We start from the raw sequence: 16277 nt of genomic DNA, 5'->3' as shown, positions 1-16277 counted from the left end.
ACCATTGCCTTAAGAGCTCATTTCTCTGACTGGAATTGCTTTGAACCATTAAAGGGGGTGAGGGAGTTAAATAAACGTTGTGGAGATAGATTACTCCCGCCTGCCGTATGTGACACTGGCAGCCTTGGTGACAAGGAACGAAGCCACTTGAGTTTGATCCACATGTACATAGGATTTTCCAGAAGAATCTTGCATTTCTTTTAGGAATATGGTGTGCCCAAAGCCAATATGCGTATGAGTATGGAGAGGTTAATGCTAAGCTAAGTGTGCTGGCCCCATCCAAGCTGCCCTACTGAGCCCTGCCTGGCTGGGGTGCCTGAGCAGAGCTGACATGCTGCTCAGGGGAGGCAGAAGGAGAGGCAGAATGGGGGTCCACAGTCCGTGTTTTCCCGGAAGGGGAAAAGGCTGGAGTTTGGCGTGAATGCTGTTTCTCAGCCTCCTGTGTATACCTGGGCGCCACAAGTGAATTGCTGAACTGCTGTGAGTTAGGAACTGGGTCCGCGGGGGTCCCCCAGTCCACACTTCTCCTTAGGGTGACCACACGCCAGGCAGGAGGGGAAGGCAGAGCCCAAGACAGGCAGAACCCGGTTTGATTCAGAGTGCCAAGAGTAGGGAGGGGCTGGAAGAGAGGCCTTTTTTCGGGAGATTTGGGTGCTGCTCTTTAAGTCCAGGGAGATGATCCTTGCTTGTTCAAACTGGTTTATTTGATGGTAGATGTGACTTCGTATACTTTATTCAGGGTGAGCCAGTGGGGCTTCCTCCTTTTGCGGAAGGGATACCCAGGAAGGGAAGTTCATTGGCTCATGGCTCAGGGATGCCTAGAAACCTCATTAGCAAGGAGAACTGCAGGTGTTTATGCCGTGTGACCCACGGTCCTCAGTGGAGTGTCACGGTTACGTATTCCAGAGCAGGTAGAGGCAGGCAGGGAATGGCTCCACTCCTGCCGCTCTCAGTTCTGAGATCCCTGGGGTTTGAGCTCACTCGAGCTTACCATTTCTCGTGCCTGTCTGGCAGCAAGGTCCCAGGTGCCCTACGTGAGGGAGGTCTCGTTTGTTTATCTTTGCACACTCAACACAGACAGTGCCCAGGCACCAGAGAGATGTCCCAGGGTGAATGACTGCATAGGCAGACAATCCCCGGGCACCACAGAGATGTCCCAGGGTGAATGACTGCGTAGATAGCCTTTTCTATTCTGAGCGTTTGGGAAATTTTCTTGCCTCGTTTCTCTCATATGCTCTAGCCCATGACAACTCAAGAGAGCAAGTTACACCTCAACCTGAAGGACAGAAAGAGCAACAGACCACGGACACGCAGAAATCAACACAGTCTGTGTACCAGGAGAACCTTGCAGGTAAGACATGCGTCTCCACAACCATCCTCTCTCTCCGGCTCCTGACCTTTGGTTACACAGAAAGGATGAGCCCAAGGAGGGAGATTAGTCCTGTTCTAGACAGGCAATTACAATTCGCTCTCTTCGTCTCAGAACTCCATGCAGATGATGACATTGCCTAAGATTGGCAGACTCACTGCTTAGCAATTCAAGCCACACTTTCTGATAGTAACACAGGCTACGGTTTGGGAGCATAAGAATTCAGCTCCTGGGGTTGGGGATTTAGCTCAGTGGTAGAGCGCTTGCCTAGCAAACGAAAGGCCCTGGGTTCGGTCCCCAGCTCCAGAAAAAAAAAAAAAAAAGAAAAGAAAAAAGAAAAAAGAAAAAAAAAGAAAGAGGAAAAAATAATTCAGCTCCTACAGATTCAATTCAAAAGCATGTGCTGGGAATATCTGCGATCTAGGCGCCACCCATGGAACAAAGTGTTTGAATAGACAAAGGTCCCTGCCCTTACGAATCCCCCCAATTTTCCCTTAAGCACAAATCAATGATCTTCAAGCAAAACAATTGATAAATAGTTTGCCTTTTACAGAACACAGCTGTAAAATGAACCCCAGACACTCGCTCACTACTTAGTGAGGTGTGAATGGAGTAGGCTCTGTGTCTGCCCCACACTCTCCCAGACGAAATGGTAATACTTAAATTAAACCGTGATGTCAGAGGGAGAGAGAGAGAGAGAGAGAGAGAGAGAGAGAGAGAGAGAGAGAGATCGCTAGTGTTAGGCCTGAGATTTGCAGGGACCAGTGAGCCATTAGAAGACCCCGTAGTCTTATAATAAAGTTATAACCTTACAAAGAACTTTATTACATCGTGTATAATCCCATTTGAATGCCCCCTCCCCTGGCTGAGTGAGTCAGGGAGCAAGAAGTTCTTGGTTACCAAGGAAACAAAGACACAGAGCCATGGAATGATTTAGCTGAAGTCACAACACAGAGTGGAAGCAAGACCTCCAGTCCCTTTCTTCTGAGAGTTTATTTTTAGCTGTTTAAAATCACTCACAGTGTCCAATATTGTGAAGCGTTATTGCAATGCGATGTTTTCAGCCCCTTTCCTCTCAAAGCTCTGTCCTGGAATCATGTTCTCTGGTACATTTAATGTTTTCTCTGCTCTCCTGATAATTGGTGCCCACCTCTGCAGTTACTGAAAGGTCTCCATTCCTGGGGTGTCAATATTTGTCCTTACTCAAGAGACAATCAGATGAACTGGGCATACTTGTACATGTCTGTCTCTAGCATTTGGGGAGCAGAAGCAGGAGAATGATAAGTTCAAAGCCATCCTGATCTGTATGATACCCTCCTTGCCCCCCAAATAACGATAGAGAGAGACAGAGAGAGACAGAAAGGAGGGGGAGGGGGAGGGAAGGAATGGGAAGGGGGAAGGGGGGAGGGGGAGGGGAAAGGGGGAGGGAGAGGGGGAGGGATGGGGAAGGAAAAGGGAGGGGGAGGGGGAGAGGACAAGCAGTTTCTAGCTGAAGGATGTTTCATAAATTGCCATAGTTTTGGGTTTACACCTTAAAGGAAAAAAAATCAAATTTAAACAGGTTCTATCAACTATAATGTTTCTTGATCTAAAAATTTGTTCTGAGACTAAAACTCAGTCCCAATGCTGTTACACAAAGTGTAATGTAACAGAAAATAGCTCAGATCAGCGACACCCAGCTCCCTGTGGGGGCAGAGAGCTTGTATGTGGTTCTTTGGGGGATTGTTTCAGGTCCTCAGGTGTTTTGAAAACCTGGGAGGCTCTAAACTTGTGTGTAATTTATGATCCAGAGTTCGACAGCATGTATAGTTCTGTCTGATTAGATGGAGGGCCATTGGTTGGGAATTCCAAGATTAATTCAGAACAGGCCATGATCTCTGGGGGCCAACGTTCAGCCAAACCTGGGTTCACTCCAGTGAGTGTGAAGTTGCTGGGTATAGGAGCTTGACAGGGTCCATGTGGGTCATGCTTCAGCTGTGGTTAAATCAAAGGTCACAATGCATTTCTCTGAGATTCTCTCAGTGTTCCCTCCTCCAGACATTAGCTTTATCCTTGGCCAGCTTCCCCAAGTCCCAGGCTGACCACTAACTGCCACTCAGAAGTGTTCCACCTCAGGCATCCAGTGGCTTACAGAGACGTCTGTCCATCTGCTCCATCCTGCTGCTGACTCTCGGCGAAGAGCCTCGCTCATTCGCTTTTCAAAAAACCCCCAGGGTCTTTGCAGCACGGGTCAAATGAAAAGCACATCACCCCGTGCTCTGGGCAAGCATACCCTCTTCACCTGCCGGTCCACCATCTATGTCTTTCTCAGCTGATCAACTTCCAACCTTGCAGGAGTGACCACCATGTGACTTTTCCTGGGGAGACCTGAACAGACAATGATAGAGCTCTACCCTCAAACTAAAGAAACGATTCCACCCAAGTGTCGTGTAATGAGCCAATGAACTCACCCTTGGGAGCATGGGTAACTCCAATACAGCTGCATCGTCAGAAACCCCACCCCAGCATGGATGAGAACCCTTGACAGTTGCAATGCTGGAGCTCCCTGCAGGGCTGGCACAGGGCCCCCCTGATAGTTTGAGTCTCCTTTCCCTCAGATATCGTAACTGCTTATGTAACAAACAATAAGGGAAGAGGGGCGATGAGTTGCCAGAGCATGCTGACGTCTGTGGGGTTTGTTTATTTCTCTTACTCCCAAGGAGCCCTCCTCCAAGAGGCGATATTCCAACTCAGAGGAAATAGCTGCACGACTCCGCGTTCCATGCCTTCCTACAATGCCTGCGTTTCTGACAGCTGGAGTCTGTCAGCTCTTGTAGGTTCGGGGAAAGAGTGAAACCAATAAAGAAGCACCGAGGTCCAGTTTTAGCCACCAGAGTTGCTAACCTAGAGGCACTCGCTGTGCTTTCCCAAACTCGCCCTCAGCATTCTTTTCCTTTCAGGTCACTGCAGGGAGCCCCCTCCTTGGAGACATGAAGACACCAAGAGAATCTACCACTTCGTGGAAGGACAGATAGTTCTCTACACGTGTATTCAAGGATACAAGGCTCTACAGAGAGGTCCTGCTATCAGCATCTGCAAGACAGTGTGTGGGGAGATAAGGTGGACGCATCCCCAGCTCACGTGTGTAGATGAAAAAGAACACCATCAATTTCTGGGTAAGTTGGTCCTTTCTTGTGTCTATCCATCCTTTTCTTGTCTGGACCAAGGTGAGACTCCATGATGCCACGGGGCCTTGGGAAAAAGCCACTTGACACTCTAGGTCTCACCTTTTAAAACACAGTTCACATGAAATGCTGAGGTCCCCTTAACTCTCTACATAGAGATGGGTAGGGGAATGAGGATCTCTCCAGTGCTCCGAATCATACAGGATGCTGTCTCTTGGTAACAGTGCTATCCTGCGTCTATCTGAGCCCGAGCTCCCACAACTTCTGCCCAATGGCCAAGATATCCCATAGTTCACCAGGGAAAGTTCAGCGTCACGCCCACATGTCTCTTCTTTGTACTTATTTGTCATTCGTACTGTGTTCCATTGTACTGTGTGTCCCTTGTAAAGGTCTCCCCTGACCTTTGGTAAAAAGTATGTGGGAAGTAGTTTGCTTCAGCCTGTGTTTTCCCATACCCAGTCCTGATCACATACAACCTGCCTGTGTTGAGGTCTTCAACCATTTTTGTTTGAAATCTTACTCCTTCAATAAGCTACCCATATACAAAAGCTACCCATATTCTCTCCTATGAATTTTCCTAGTTCCTTTGCTTACTGCCATCTGTCATATTTCAGGACTCCCTCCATGGTTCTCTCAGGATGCGCATTGCTTCTCAGAATTTGCCTCCAGTGAGCCACCCCCATGGCCAGGGCATGCCAATAATCTTCCTTGAAAGACACGGAATGGCAAGACCCTGGGTGTCTGACTTAGGGTCACTATTGCTGTGAGGAAACGCCATAATCAAAAGCAACTTGGGGAGGAAAGGGTTTATTTGGCTTACATTTACACATTGTTATTTGTGATGGAAGGAAGTCAGGAAACAGGACAGGAGCCTGGAGGCAGGAATCGATACCTGGGCCATGGGGGGTGGGGTGCTGCTTATTGGCTTGCTCCTCATGATTTGCTCACCCTGCTTTCTTACAGAACCCAGGACCAGCAGCCCAAGGATGGCCCCACCCACAGTGGGCTGAGCCCTCCCACAGCAATCACTTATTAAGAAAATGCCCCACACGCTTGCCTACAGCTCAGTGTTATGATAGCATTTTCTCAACTCAAGTTCCCTCTTCTTCAATGACTCTAGCCTATGTCACGTTGATGTAAAAACTAGCCAGCACACTGGGTCACGGATCACAAAAGAAACTGTCAAAGTTCCATTTGTCTCCATTTGGTGGTGGTGGTTGCGCTCTCTTCCTTTCTCCCTTTCTCCCTTTCTCTCTTTCTCTGTCTCTGTCTCTCTCTGTCTCTGTCTCTCTCTCTGTCTCTCTGTCTCTCTGTCTCTCTGTCTCTCTGTCTCTCTGTCTCTCTGTCTCTGTCTCTCTGTCTCTCTCTCTCTCTCTCTCTCTCTCTCTCTCTGTGTGTGTGTGTGTGTGTGTGTGTTATTCTGACACATTTCCAAGTCAAGGGTGGAATTCGGGGCTGAGTACAAAGCCTAAAGAGAAAGACTTGTCCACAGTTCCATAGACAGTCACTATCCAGCTTAGAATTCCCATTTACGTGCTTTTCTATGGCTCCTTAACTGCTTTTAGTATCCCTGATATGGAACTGTATCCCAGAGACATGCCCCAAAAAGGTGCCATGCCTTAACAGGTATAACTAGAGCCAGGAGCCCCAGAGGGTGGGTGGAAGAAGGCATTAGAATTCCCCATCACCATCTTTGGCTCCAAATAATTGCTTTCTTTCTTCTGCAGCTAGTGAAGAATCTCAAGGAAGCAGAAATTCTTTCCCAGAGAGTGAGGTTTCCTGTCCCACCCCCAACACAGGTATGGAGCAAACTTCCCCAAACAGATATTTGGCCATCAGGCAACGGCAGACAGTGGCTATGCACGCCTCTCAGGCGATGAATGCGAAGAGGAGGGGAAGACAACCCTCGTCTCTTCCTTCTTCTCCAAAGCCAGAATTTGACCATAGCAATCAGCCCCAGTCAGTCAGGGAAGATGGCTTAGTTGGTAAGGTGCTTGTCGTGCAACGCTCGAGGATGTGAGATTGATCTCCGAGAAACCATACTCAGTTTTTTAAAAAAGCTACGTAAGGCAGTGATCACCTATACTCCTAGCACTGGGGAGGCAGAGATGTGATGATCTCCAAAGCTTGCTGGCCATCAGCTAGTGTAGCTGAGCCAATGAGCTCCAGGTTCTGTAAGAGATGTCAAAAAATAAGGTAATCAATTAAGAAAGGCGTCTGATGTTGACCTCTGACCTCCATAGACACATGTGCATGGGCACTTGCAGACACATGTGTACACACACACACACACACACACACACACACACACACACACACACGAACAATCTGAAGAAGGAGAAACCACAGGACAGAGGTTGAGGTCTCCAGACAGACTCTGCTCTCCTGGCCCCTCACATCCCTTCCCCCAACCTAGTGAGAAGCCCTTCCTCTCCCAGCCTCATGCAGTCCTACGCTTACCATAAACTAAGTGTCCCCTCATCTCTCTTTTCCACAGACTTCTCACAACTCACAGAAGCAACTACAACTATGGAGACATTCGTGTTCACAAAGGAGTATCAGGTAGCAGGTGGGTCAGATCGTTTCGTTCATGGACAAGTGGTGCTACATGCCAAGATGTGGTAGCTTGGCTGGTTGAAATGGCCCTTCTTTCACTGATGTTTCTAAGGGGAGAAGATGACTTTAACGGCTATTGTTGCTCACAATCCCATGGGTCAGCTGTAGTACGACGGGAGTCGCACCAGCTACCTTTTGCATTGCTGTGACCAAACATCTGATCAACAAACCGAAGGAAAGGAGGGTTTGTTCTGATTCACAGTTCTGGAATTCGGTCCATCACGACGGGGAACCCATGTCAGCAGGAGACTGAGCAGCTGGTCACAGAGCATCTGTGGTTAAGAAACAGAGAAGAGGGGCTGGAGAGATGGCTCAGTGGTTAAGAGCACTGGCTGCTCTTCCAGAGGTCCTGAGTTCAAATCCCAGCAACCACATGGTGGCTCACAACCATCTGTAAATGGGATCCAGTGCCCTTTTCTGGTGTGTCTGAAGACAGACAGCTACAGTGTACTCATATAAATAAGAAAATCTTTTTAAAAATCCAGTAAGGGCTGGAGAGCTGGCTCGGTGGTTAAGAGTACTGGATGCTCTCCCAAAGGACCTTAGTTTGATTCTCAGCACTTAAATAGTAGCTCACAGCCACCTGTAACTCCAGCTCCAGGGCGACCTAATGCCCCCTCCTTGCCTACAAAAGCACCAAGCACATGCATGATGCACAGCTACACATGTAGGTGAAATACCCATGCATGTAAAATAAAAATAAATCTTTTTTAAAAATCCATTAAAAAAAGAAAAGAAAAGAAACAGAGACAAGCTAGCCATCCTGGTGTCCGCCTCTAATCCCAGTACTTGGAAGGCAGAGGCCAGCCTGGTCTGCACAGTGAATTCCAGGACAGCCAGACTGGCACAGTGGGATCCTGATTTAATAAAAAATAAAAATAAAAAACAATTTTAAGAAGAGAAAGATAAAAGCTTGTGTTCAGTTCACTCTTCTTTTTAGGGAGCCCAGGGGATGGGGCCCCACTTTTAGAGCAGGCCTTCCTACCTCCATTTAACCTAATCTGGATACCCTCTCACGGAAGTGCCCAGAGTTTTATCTCTGATGTGATTCTAGAACCTGCCAATCAGCATAAACCAAGAGCTAAACCTTAAATCGCCCTGAACCAGTTCCTCTCACATACATCTTCAAGAACAACCCACACCCCTCAACTTTACTGAGGGACACAACAGGGACCAAAGGAGAGAAAAAATATTGTCCATAAGCACTTCAGTTATCCCTGGTAGGAGGGGCAAAAACAGGCCTCGGAGCTCCACCTTCCTGGACCGATGAATAAATGGCGGGTTCTGGAAGCTTCGAGAGTCGACCCTTGGGAAGTGCGAGCACTTCCAGGGGATATCAGCGTGTTTAGGATCTTGTTTCAATGTTTCCTTCATGAGAGATGCAGTTAGCGAGGACTGTCCTCTGGGCCTTCCTCAGGTTGAGCTGTTCTGTCCGGAGGACAAGCACCAGCCTCCTTTAAGGGGTGTCCAGGGAGAGGAGGAAAGAAAGATGAAGAAACTGAAACCATAGGCCTCTGCTGTTTGGGAGGTTCTTGGTCACCTAGAGAATTTTCTCACCTGAGCTATGGATCCAGCAGCCCCTCCCCCCCCCCCCCACCCCACCGCCTGCACCTCCCCAAAGCATAGCCCCAACCTGAACTCCCTCTCTCTTGACAGTGGCCAGCTGCATCTTCCTGCTCCTCAGCATCCTCCTCCTGAGTGGGTTCACCTGGCAACATAGATGGTAAGTCCAACCCTGGGAAGACCTAGAGCCCCGACGTCGGTCCCTGACGTGGCAGCGTGAACATTACTTAGAACTTGACCTTAGCCAACAGGATGGGAAGATGGCTTCCATGCAAGCATGAGACTTACGTTCAATCCCTAAAAGCTTTGTTTAAACAAACTAAATGTGATGGCGTTTACCTATAATTCTATAATTCCAGAGCGGTCAGGGGCAGGCAGAGGTGGATTCTGTTCTACTCTCAGGCCAGCCAGCCTAGCGAATCTGGTGAATGCCCAGTTCATTAGGAGACTCTAATGAGAACAGAATCCCAAGGAACAATGCTCTAGTTAGCCTCTAGCCTCCACATACATTTGCTCCACGGCACACGTACTCTTACTGAATATGCGTGCCCAGTACTGTGTGGGTTACATGAGCAAACATCAGCCCTGGTCTCAGAGATCTGTGCTGTTCAGAGATTAGGAAAACATAGACTATCCGAATGTGCAGATAGAAGAGTTTTAATCCTATTTAGATATTTTCAACCTTGCAGCCCATCCACCAGGGTTTACCAATGATGCTGGAACAGACCATGCCACTCCACCCTCCCTCCAACTCTGCCACTTCTCTGCTAGAAATCAGCATGGGTAGAAGGGACGGAGAGGGGAGACAGGACCGTGGCTACACCAGTCTTGATGACATGGGTGGAGGTTGCTGGGCATCCACAAGGCTTTAAAAACAGTTCTTAGCATTTAGCATTAAATACAGAGAAAGGCCCCTGCTAGCAAGAGCAGGGGAGGCTCTGTATTCTGGCTGTGTCTGTGTGTCTGCCTGTCTTGGAGTGCCCTCGATTTTTAGGCCCTAAGTATCTTGGTCAGTGATATCTACCATGGCTCATATAATGTCTTCTTAAGGATAAACATATTTTCAAGCCATGACTGAGTAGAGTTTTGTGTGAGATAGAAACTAGAAATCTAGGTGAGCACATGTACTTACACACACACACACGTGCACACGCACACATGCACACATGCACACACTCACACACGTGCACAAACATACACATGTGCACACACACTCACACATGCATGTGCACATGCATACACATGCACCTGCACACATACTCACACACACATGTGCACACACGTGCGCGCGCACACACACATCCTCACACACACGCACACACACATGCATGTACACATGCATACACATGCACCTGCACACACGCATGCGTGCACACACACACACACACACACACACGAGCACACACTCACACATACAATGGGGGTTGCGGGAGGGCCGTGCACGGCAGTACATTGCTATCAGCACTCAAGAGCTGAAGGCAGGGAGATCATGAGTTTGAGTTTGAGAGCAGTCGGGCTGCATAGATAATCGCATGCCGGCTTCAGCTACATAGTGAGACCTGTCTCAAAATTAAACGGATCCATAACGTGCCGAGGGATGTAGTTCAGTTGGTACAGTGAGTCCTGCTCACCAAGCCCAGGCTGGATCTCAGCACCATAAGACACCAGGTACAGCGGCATACACCTCTAATCCTAGTACTCAGGAGGCAGAAGCAGGGAAATCCAAAATTCAAGGTCATCCTGGGTTACATGAGCTCTCATACCAAAAAAAAAAAAAAAAAAAAAAAAAAAAACAAAAGGAAACAAAACAAAACAAAAGCTAAACACACTATTTAAAGACAAAAATAGAGTTAGGAATGTAAAACCATCTTGAGAAAAGCCAAATCCATCCTCGTTAGAGTCAACTGTGCGAGATGTTCTGTCTTCGTGTTGTTTCCTGTGGATATGATAAAAACACCCCAACAGAAGCAACCTAAGAGGGAAGGGGTTCATGTGACTCCCACATCCGGGATGCAGTCCGTCCTTGTGTGGCAGCTAAGGTGGCCGCAACCGAAGCTGTTCCTCCCATCTCACCCTCAGTCAATAGCAGGGAGCGCTGAATAAGCAAGCAAGAAAACACACTTACACCAGCTCACTTCCTCTTTCCGTACAGTCTAGGACCCCAACCCGTTTAGACCGGGTCTTCCCACATCAGTTGCAGTAATGAAGACACTGCCAGCAGACACATCCCCAGACAACCTAACCCAGGTCACCCCCCAGTGAGATTCCCTTCCAGTAACTTTAGGTTGCGTTAAATTGGCAATTAACACCAAAGCATCACAGTGCCAGATGTCAAGGGTGTGCCCCTCCTGTCAGAGCGGGTTCTGGCCAGCCCTGATGCTCTTAAATCTTTAATAGCACAGTCATGGGGCGGGTGGGTGGGTAGGAATCCATTTCTTCCACTCTTGTGCTGCTCATGCGGCCTACTCCTCATTTTCCTCAAGAGAAGCAAGAAGAAGTCGTTGAGGTCCAAATGAGGATGCCCCATAGCTGCTGAACTAAGAATTACTCATAGCCTGACCATCTACCCGCTTCCTTAAGGTGTTCTTTTAGAGTTCTGGGAGATGAAACATGATGTAACATCCCTGTCAGTCTAGGCCCTCAGTACTTGTGAGACCATCTTCCTCTCAGGCTGAGCATCTACCAAGCACAGACCTTTCCGCTTGGCATCTTGAAGCTGCAAACACCCAGAAACAGAGGACGGGGCTCTTTGTGAGTGATGAGAGCTTAGACCTTACAGTGTGAAGTCGGGAACTGTCTAAGATTGTGTGGGTTTCACCTGAACCTCCCCGTACCAGGGTCATCAGGGAGACTGAAATATAATCTCAAAAGGACCCCTTTGGTCTCTCACCCGAGAAAACAAAACAAAACGCTTCTGAAATCCCAGCCCCAAGGAGTCCAGCCTAACAAGACCATGTTGCAGACACATAGGTACCTGTGTTCACATTTGCACACATACCCATCTGGACGCATAATTAAAAGTAAGATTATATATAAAGTCTACTTTCTAGAGCTATGTCATGTAGTGCTGCTCTCTTGTGGCCAATTGGAAATCCTACCTCTGGATTCTGGAAATTTTGGTCTTTGCCAGAGGTGGTCTGGCTGTTTTGGAACACTTGCTAGGAGTTAAGGGTGTGAACGGGCCGGCTCACGTTGGTTACACTCTTGGAAATTTTGTTTTGCTTTAAATTTTAGTCCTGGGAATTGAATCTGAGGCCTTAAGCATGCTAGACACGTGTTCTACTCAGCTACAACCCAGCCCTTTGAACTGTTTTGTTAATCCTTTTCTCTCCTTTTTCTGTTTCTTAACGTTGATTTTTGGGTGGGATTAGGACACTTGCATGCATCTGGAAGTCAGAGGGCAACTTCTGAGAGTCGGTTCTCTCCTTCAGTCACCAGGCTTGGTACCAAACTCCTTTACCCCTCTGAGACATCTTTCTTCCCCCTGTCAGATCGTTGGGTTTTATGTGTCAGTAGTAGGATGTTTTCTCTGGCCTGGGTTCAATCCTAAGTATAGAGGAAAAATAAGAAAGGGAGATTCGGAGGGAGAGAGGGAGAAAGGAAGGGAGGGAGATTTGTTAAAAGTTTCAGATGAAGATATGTAAACAGAAAGGACTTTTAATCTATGTGGGATCCAAAGACAGCTTATTGTGCCTCTGAAGTGTCAGGTAAAACAAGGCAGGAAACAGCTTCTGGAAGAGGAAGCTGGGGTGACTATGGAGGTGTGAAACCGAGTAGTGATGTCTGGGAGAAAGTTGGGTTGTAGGATGTAAAATGAATGGGAACCATGGCCACAACGAGGCTACACTGCCCACATGGACACAAACACTGTCGTGGAAGATGAGGTCACATTGAGGAGCTGGGACAAGACACCAATGGGGACAGTCCCTCAGATCACCTCACCTAGAAGAGAAACAGCAACCCCGGGCTTCTGGGTGATCTGCACACCACATAGAGGCCAGGTTTACCATGGGCAATGTGCCAGCCATTTGATTGCATCCCGATGGAATAAATCTACATAGAAGTTGGTGATTGTGATATTGTGGATCTGTGGATCTGGCTGAATGGAGGAAACAAACCAAGGGGTACAGAAAAGAACTGAGCAGATTAGTATGGTTGGTAAGCTGTATAAAAATGGGGAGTACGGAAGAGGGGCAACTCAGAGAGGGGCCCTGGGTTTCTCAGGTAGAGAGCCTCTGCGACCACTAGATCCTACCATGAAATATAAAGTGGGGGTCTCAAGCAACACACCCCCTGGAGGTTAGCCACAAGCACGGCCCAGTATGACATCCACTTGCTCACACCCAATCAGCCTCTACATCTCTACGGTCAAGCCTGGAGTTAGCTGCCCTGTGAGATGACTGGGTTGACTTACCGATGCACAGAGCAGAGGCTGAGTGGACAGCCAGTTCTAGGCCTCTGGAGGAACGCAAAAGCCTTGAGGCTGGTTTTCGTTAGGTAGGAAAGTAACAAGATTCTGAGTTAGAATTCAAAGTTAGAAGAATCTCCATTAGGGTTCAAAGGGACTGTTCAGTTCACACGGGTCTGGGTGGGGACCGTATGGTTCTTAGTATACCATGGCATGCTCTGACGGGGTTAATCTTCTTCCAGGAGGAAGAGCAGAAGAACCATCTAGCAAGCTAGAACAGTTGGAGCCCAAGGGAAGATGATGGGACTCGTGAAGCTCAAGAAACACCTGAGGGGTCAAACGTGCACTCGACGGGTGCCTTTCTCCTTTTGATCCCTCGGGTCCTGGAAAGTTATGAAGTCCCGAGACACAATGGCACATCGGGAAATAGCAACTTCATCACTAAACCGAACTTTCCATTGAAGAATAGGATCTGACCATTTCAGTGCAGCAGTTCTAAAGCTTTAACGGGAGGGAGGGCCCAACGGTGCCCTGTGTGTTTTGTTTTGTGTACATGTGTTGATGGGAGCTGCGATGGTGTGGTCACTTTTCGTGGAACACACAATATAGAAAAGTTGCTTTAGGTTGACTTCTTTTGGAGAGCCCAGCACTAATGTAAATACTCCCTCCTCGTCTTCCTCCTCTTCCTCTTTCTCTTCCTCCTTCCTCCTCCCCTGGGTCCACCCACCTCCACCCATCCACTTTTCTTCTTCCTTTCTGCTCTCACAAGGTCATCCTAGGCACATGTATGGCTGGCTCCTTTCTCAACCTCTGTTTGCCTAACTGGTTCTTGTGATTTCATCACTTACTGATCAGTTTTTTAAAACTCTGGGCTGACAATGAGGACTCCATGTTTTTAGAAGGAAACCCCCTTTCCACTGAAGCTTCGATTTTGACGTTCTGAAGAACAGACAAGGTGGCAGAACCACTTAGGGATCACATCAAGACAAAGTGGGGAAGCTGTGGGGTCTGTGGGGCTTCAATATTCAGAAGCCTCTGTCTAGGGTCAGTGCCTGGAGCGGAAGGCTAAACGAAGTCCCAGGACATGAACTCTGTGAATCAGGTGCTTTACTGGTAGGCCACGCTAAGAGCTGGTTTCTTTGGGACTGCTGTCCACTGTACTCTCAGGTTGGCCTACACTAATCTGATGCTTGCAGGTGAACACACGAGGTGCGGGTATGGACTTGAAAACACTGAAAAGAAACTAATGCTTTCAAGTTTACGGAAGGGAGGAAGAAAGAAGCAAACAGAGAAGGTGATTATACAGAAGATTAACTATAGACTGGATATCCCGGGCATCCTCAGATAATGTCCCCTCCAACCGAGTCCCCCAATCCAGATCACCAGGAAGCCTTGTGAAAACAGACTGCAGAGCCAGCCCGTCTCTCAGTCAGTAATATACAATTTGGATTTCTCACAAGTCCTGAGTGGTGTTTCTATGCTGATCTCTTGACCACACTTTGTGGGGCACTGGGCTATCCCTGTGTGCTCTCCTTTCCCACTAGTACCAAAAGCAACTGGTTTTGATGCCCAGGCTCCCGAGAGCGTTCTTGTCCAATCTCTTGCGTAAGATTTCCTTTCAGATGAGTCAAGTCAGATGTTCATGCTTAACAGTGTTTTAGGGGATTCACAAGAAGCCTAAACCCTCAGTTTTCGTTTCTGAAAAGGCCGGAAAGTGTTATGAAAAAAATTTCAAAGGTCAGACAGCCATTTTGAATCTTTTAGGTGACCAAGTACGAACCAGACTTCCCCTGTCTATGTTCTCCCTTTCCGTGTGGGGGCGTGACAGGAAGGAAAGTTAAGCAGAATCTCAAAAAAAGAAAAAATATGTTAAAATCTTACTAAGGAGCTGTGGGTAGTGGTACACACCTGTAAGCCCAGCAGCACTCAGGAGACTGAGGCAGAAGGATCGCAGTGAGTCTGAGGTCAGTTTTACTTACCTAGCAAAACCCTGCCTTGCCCCTCACCCTTTCCATAAAAGCAGTCTTACTTGTATAAAATTAATTTTTACTGTATATCTATCTGGGCACCGTGTGTGTGACTGTTGCTCAGGGAGGCCAGAAGAATATGTTGGATTTCCCTGGACGGGTGGTTATGAGCTACATATAGGTGCTGGGACTTAAACCCCTGTCCTCCAAAAAGGAGCTAGTTAGTGCTCTTAACCCCTGAGCCATCTCTACAGACCCATTAAATTGAATTTTATTGCCATTACTCATTATGGGAGATAGGATTATGATAACATTTTTTTAATATAATACTAAGATGTTTAAACTATTTTACTCTCCTTCACAAGTGTAGAGTGGGATTTTCTAGAAGCTACATGCATGATATCATCAGTCTGGTGTTAACATATAATGGATTTTATCTTGCTGTTTATAAAAGAATTAATAAATAATATTTAAGCTTTTCTTGGTTTTAGTCTTTAAGATGATTAATATCGAGAGATACCAGTTTACATTAGGAAAGCTTTTGGGGGATCCTCTTCAATAGCTTTGGATTGTTTTAATTATTTTGATAACATAAAGAAGGTCTGACAGGGGCTGGGGATTTAGCTCAGTGGTAGAGCGCTTACCTAGGAAGCGCAAGGCCCTGGGTTCGGTCCCAAGAAAAGAACCACAAAAAAAAAGAAGGTCTGACAAATTATGCTAAAAGGCTGTTGCTGTTCGGAGCCTCCACAGGCTCCTGTGTTCAAACACCAGCTAGCCGTGCTGCCTTGGGGTTTGGAACCTTTAAGAGCTGGGGCCTTGCTTATGGAGGTCAACTGGTGCTGAACCTTTGAGGGTGAGAGCCCAGCCTTGCTTCCTGTCTCCCTCTCTGCTGTCCCAGGAAGCCACCATATGAGGAGTTCCACAACATACATCTGCTGTCACATAGCACCCGCTCTATGCCCTTCCCTCCAAAACTGAGCTAGAGCTCACCTCTCCTCCCTGCGTTATCTCTGCTGATGGAAAGCATAACTTAAGACAAAGGCAAGGCATGGTTTGGAGACTCATGTGAGCATCCCGGCCAGACTCAGGTGTGGCGAGATGTGGGAATTATCAAGCATGAGATGTTAAGCAATGGAAAACAAACCCTTATGACACAAACTTCTATGGCGCCCTACGTCCACTCTTCCCTT

General features: G+C 47.6%; 1 protein-coding gene across 2 annotated transcripts in view; it reads left to right on the top strand.

Annotated features, from left to right (window-relative positions):
* The window catches only part of Il2ra (interleukin 2 receptor subunit alpha), a 48889-nt gene extending 33323 nt beyond the window's left edge, over window positions 1-15566 (top strand). Inside the window, exons 3-9 of one of the 2 annotated variants that reach the window (XR_015640642.1) lie at window positions 1241-1351; window positions 4069-4181; window positions 4309-4524; window positions 6261-6332; window positions 7031-7102; window positions 8806-8872; window positions 13363-15566. Coding sequence is in view for 1 of the 2 variants with exons in the window: in NM_013163.2 (NP_037295.1) it covers window positions 1241-1351; window positions 4309-4524; window positions 6261-6332; window positions 7031-7102; window positions 8806-8872; window positions 13363-13387 (563 nt within the window). In the remaining variant the exon portion in view is untranslated. 2 annotated transcript variants of the gene reach the window in all.
* Window positions 15567-16277: the final 711 nt, after the last annotated feature.

Source organism: Rattus norvegicus, chromosome 17 (genome assembly GCF_021556685.1).
Source record: "Rattus norvegicus strain SHRSP/BbbUtx chromosome 17, alternate assembly SHRSP_T2T, whole genome shotgun sequence".
Lineage (NCBI taxonomy): Eukaryota > Metazoa > Chordata > Mammalia > Rodentia > Muridae > Rattus > Rattus norvegicus.
Note: the sequence above shows the minus strand (reverse complement) of the source record. Positions and strands in the feature narration are given on the sequence as shown.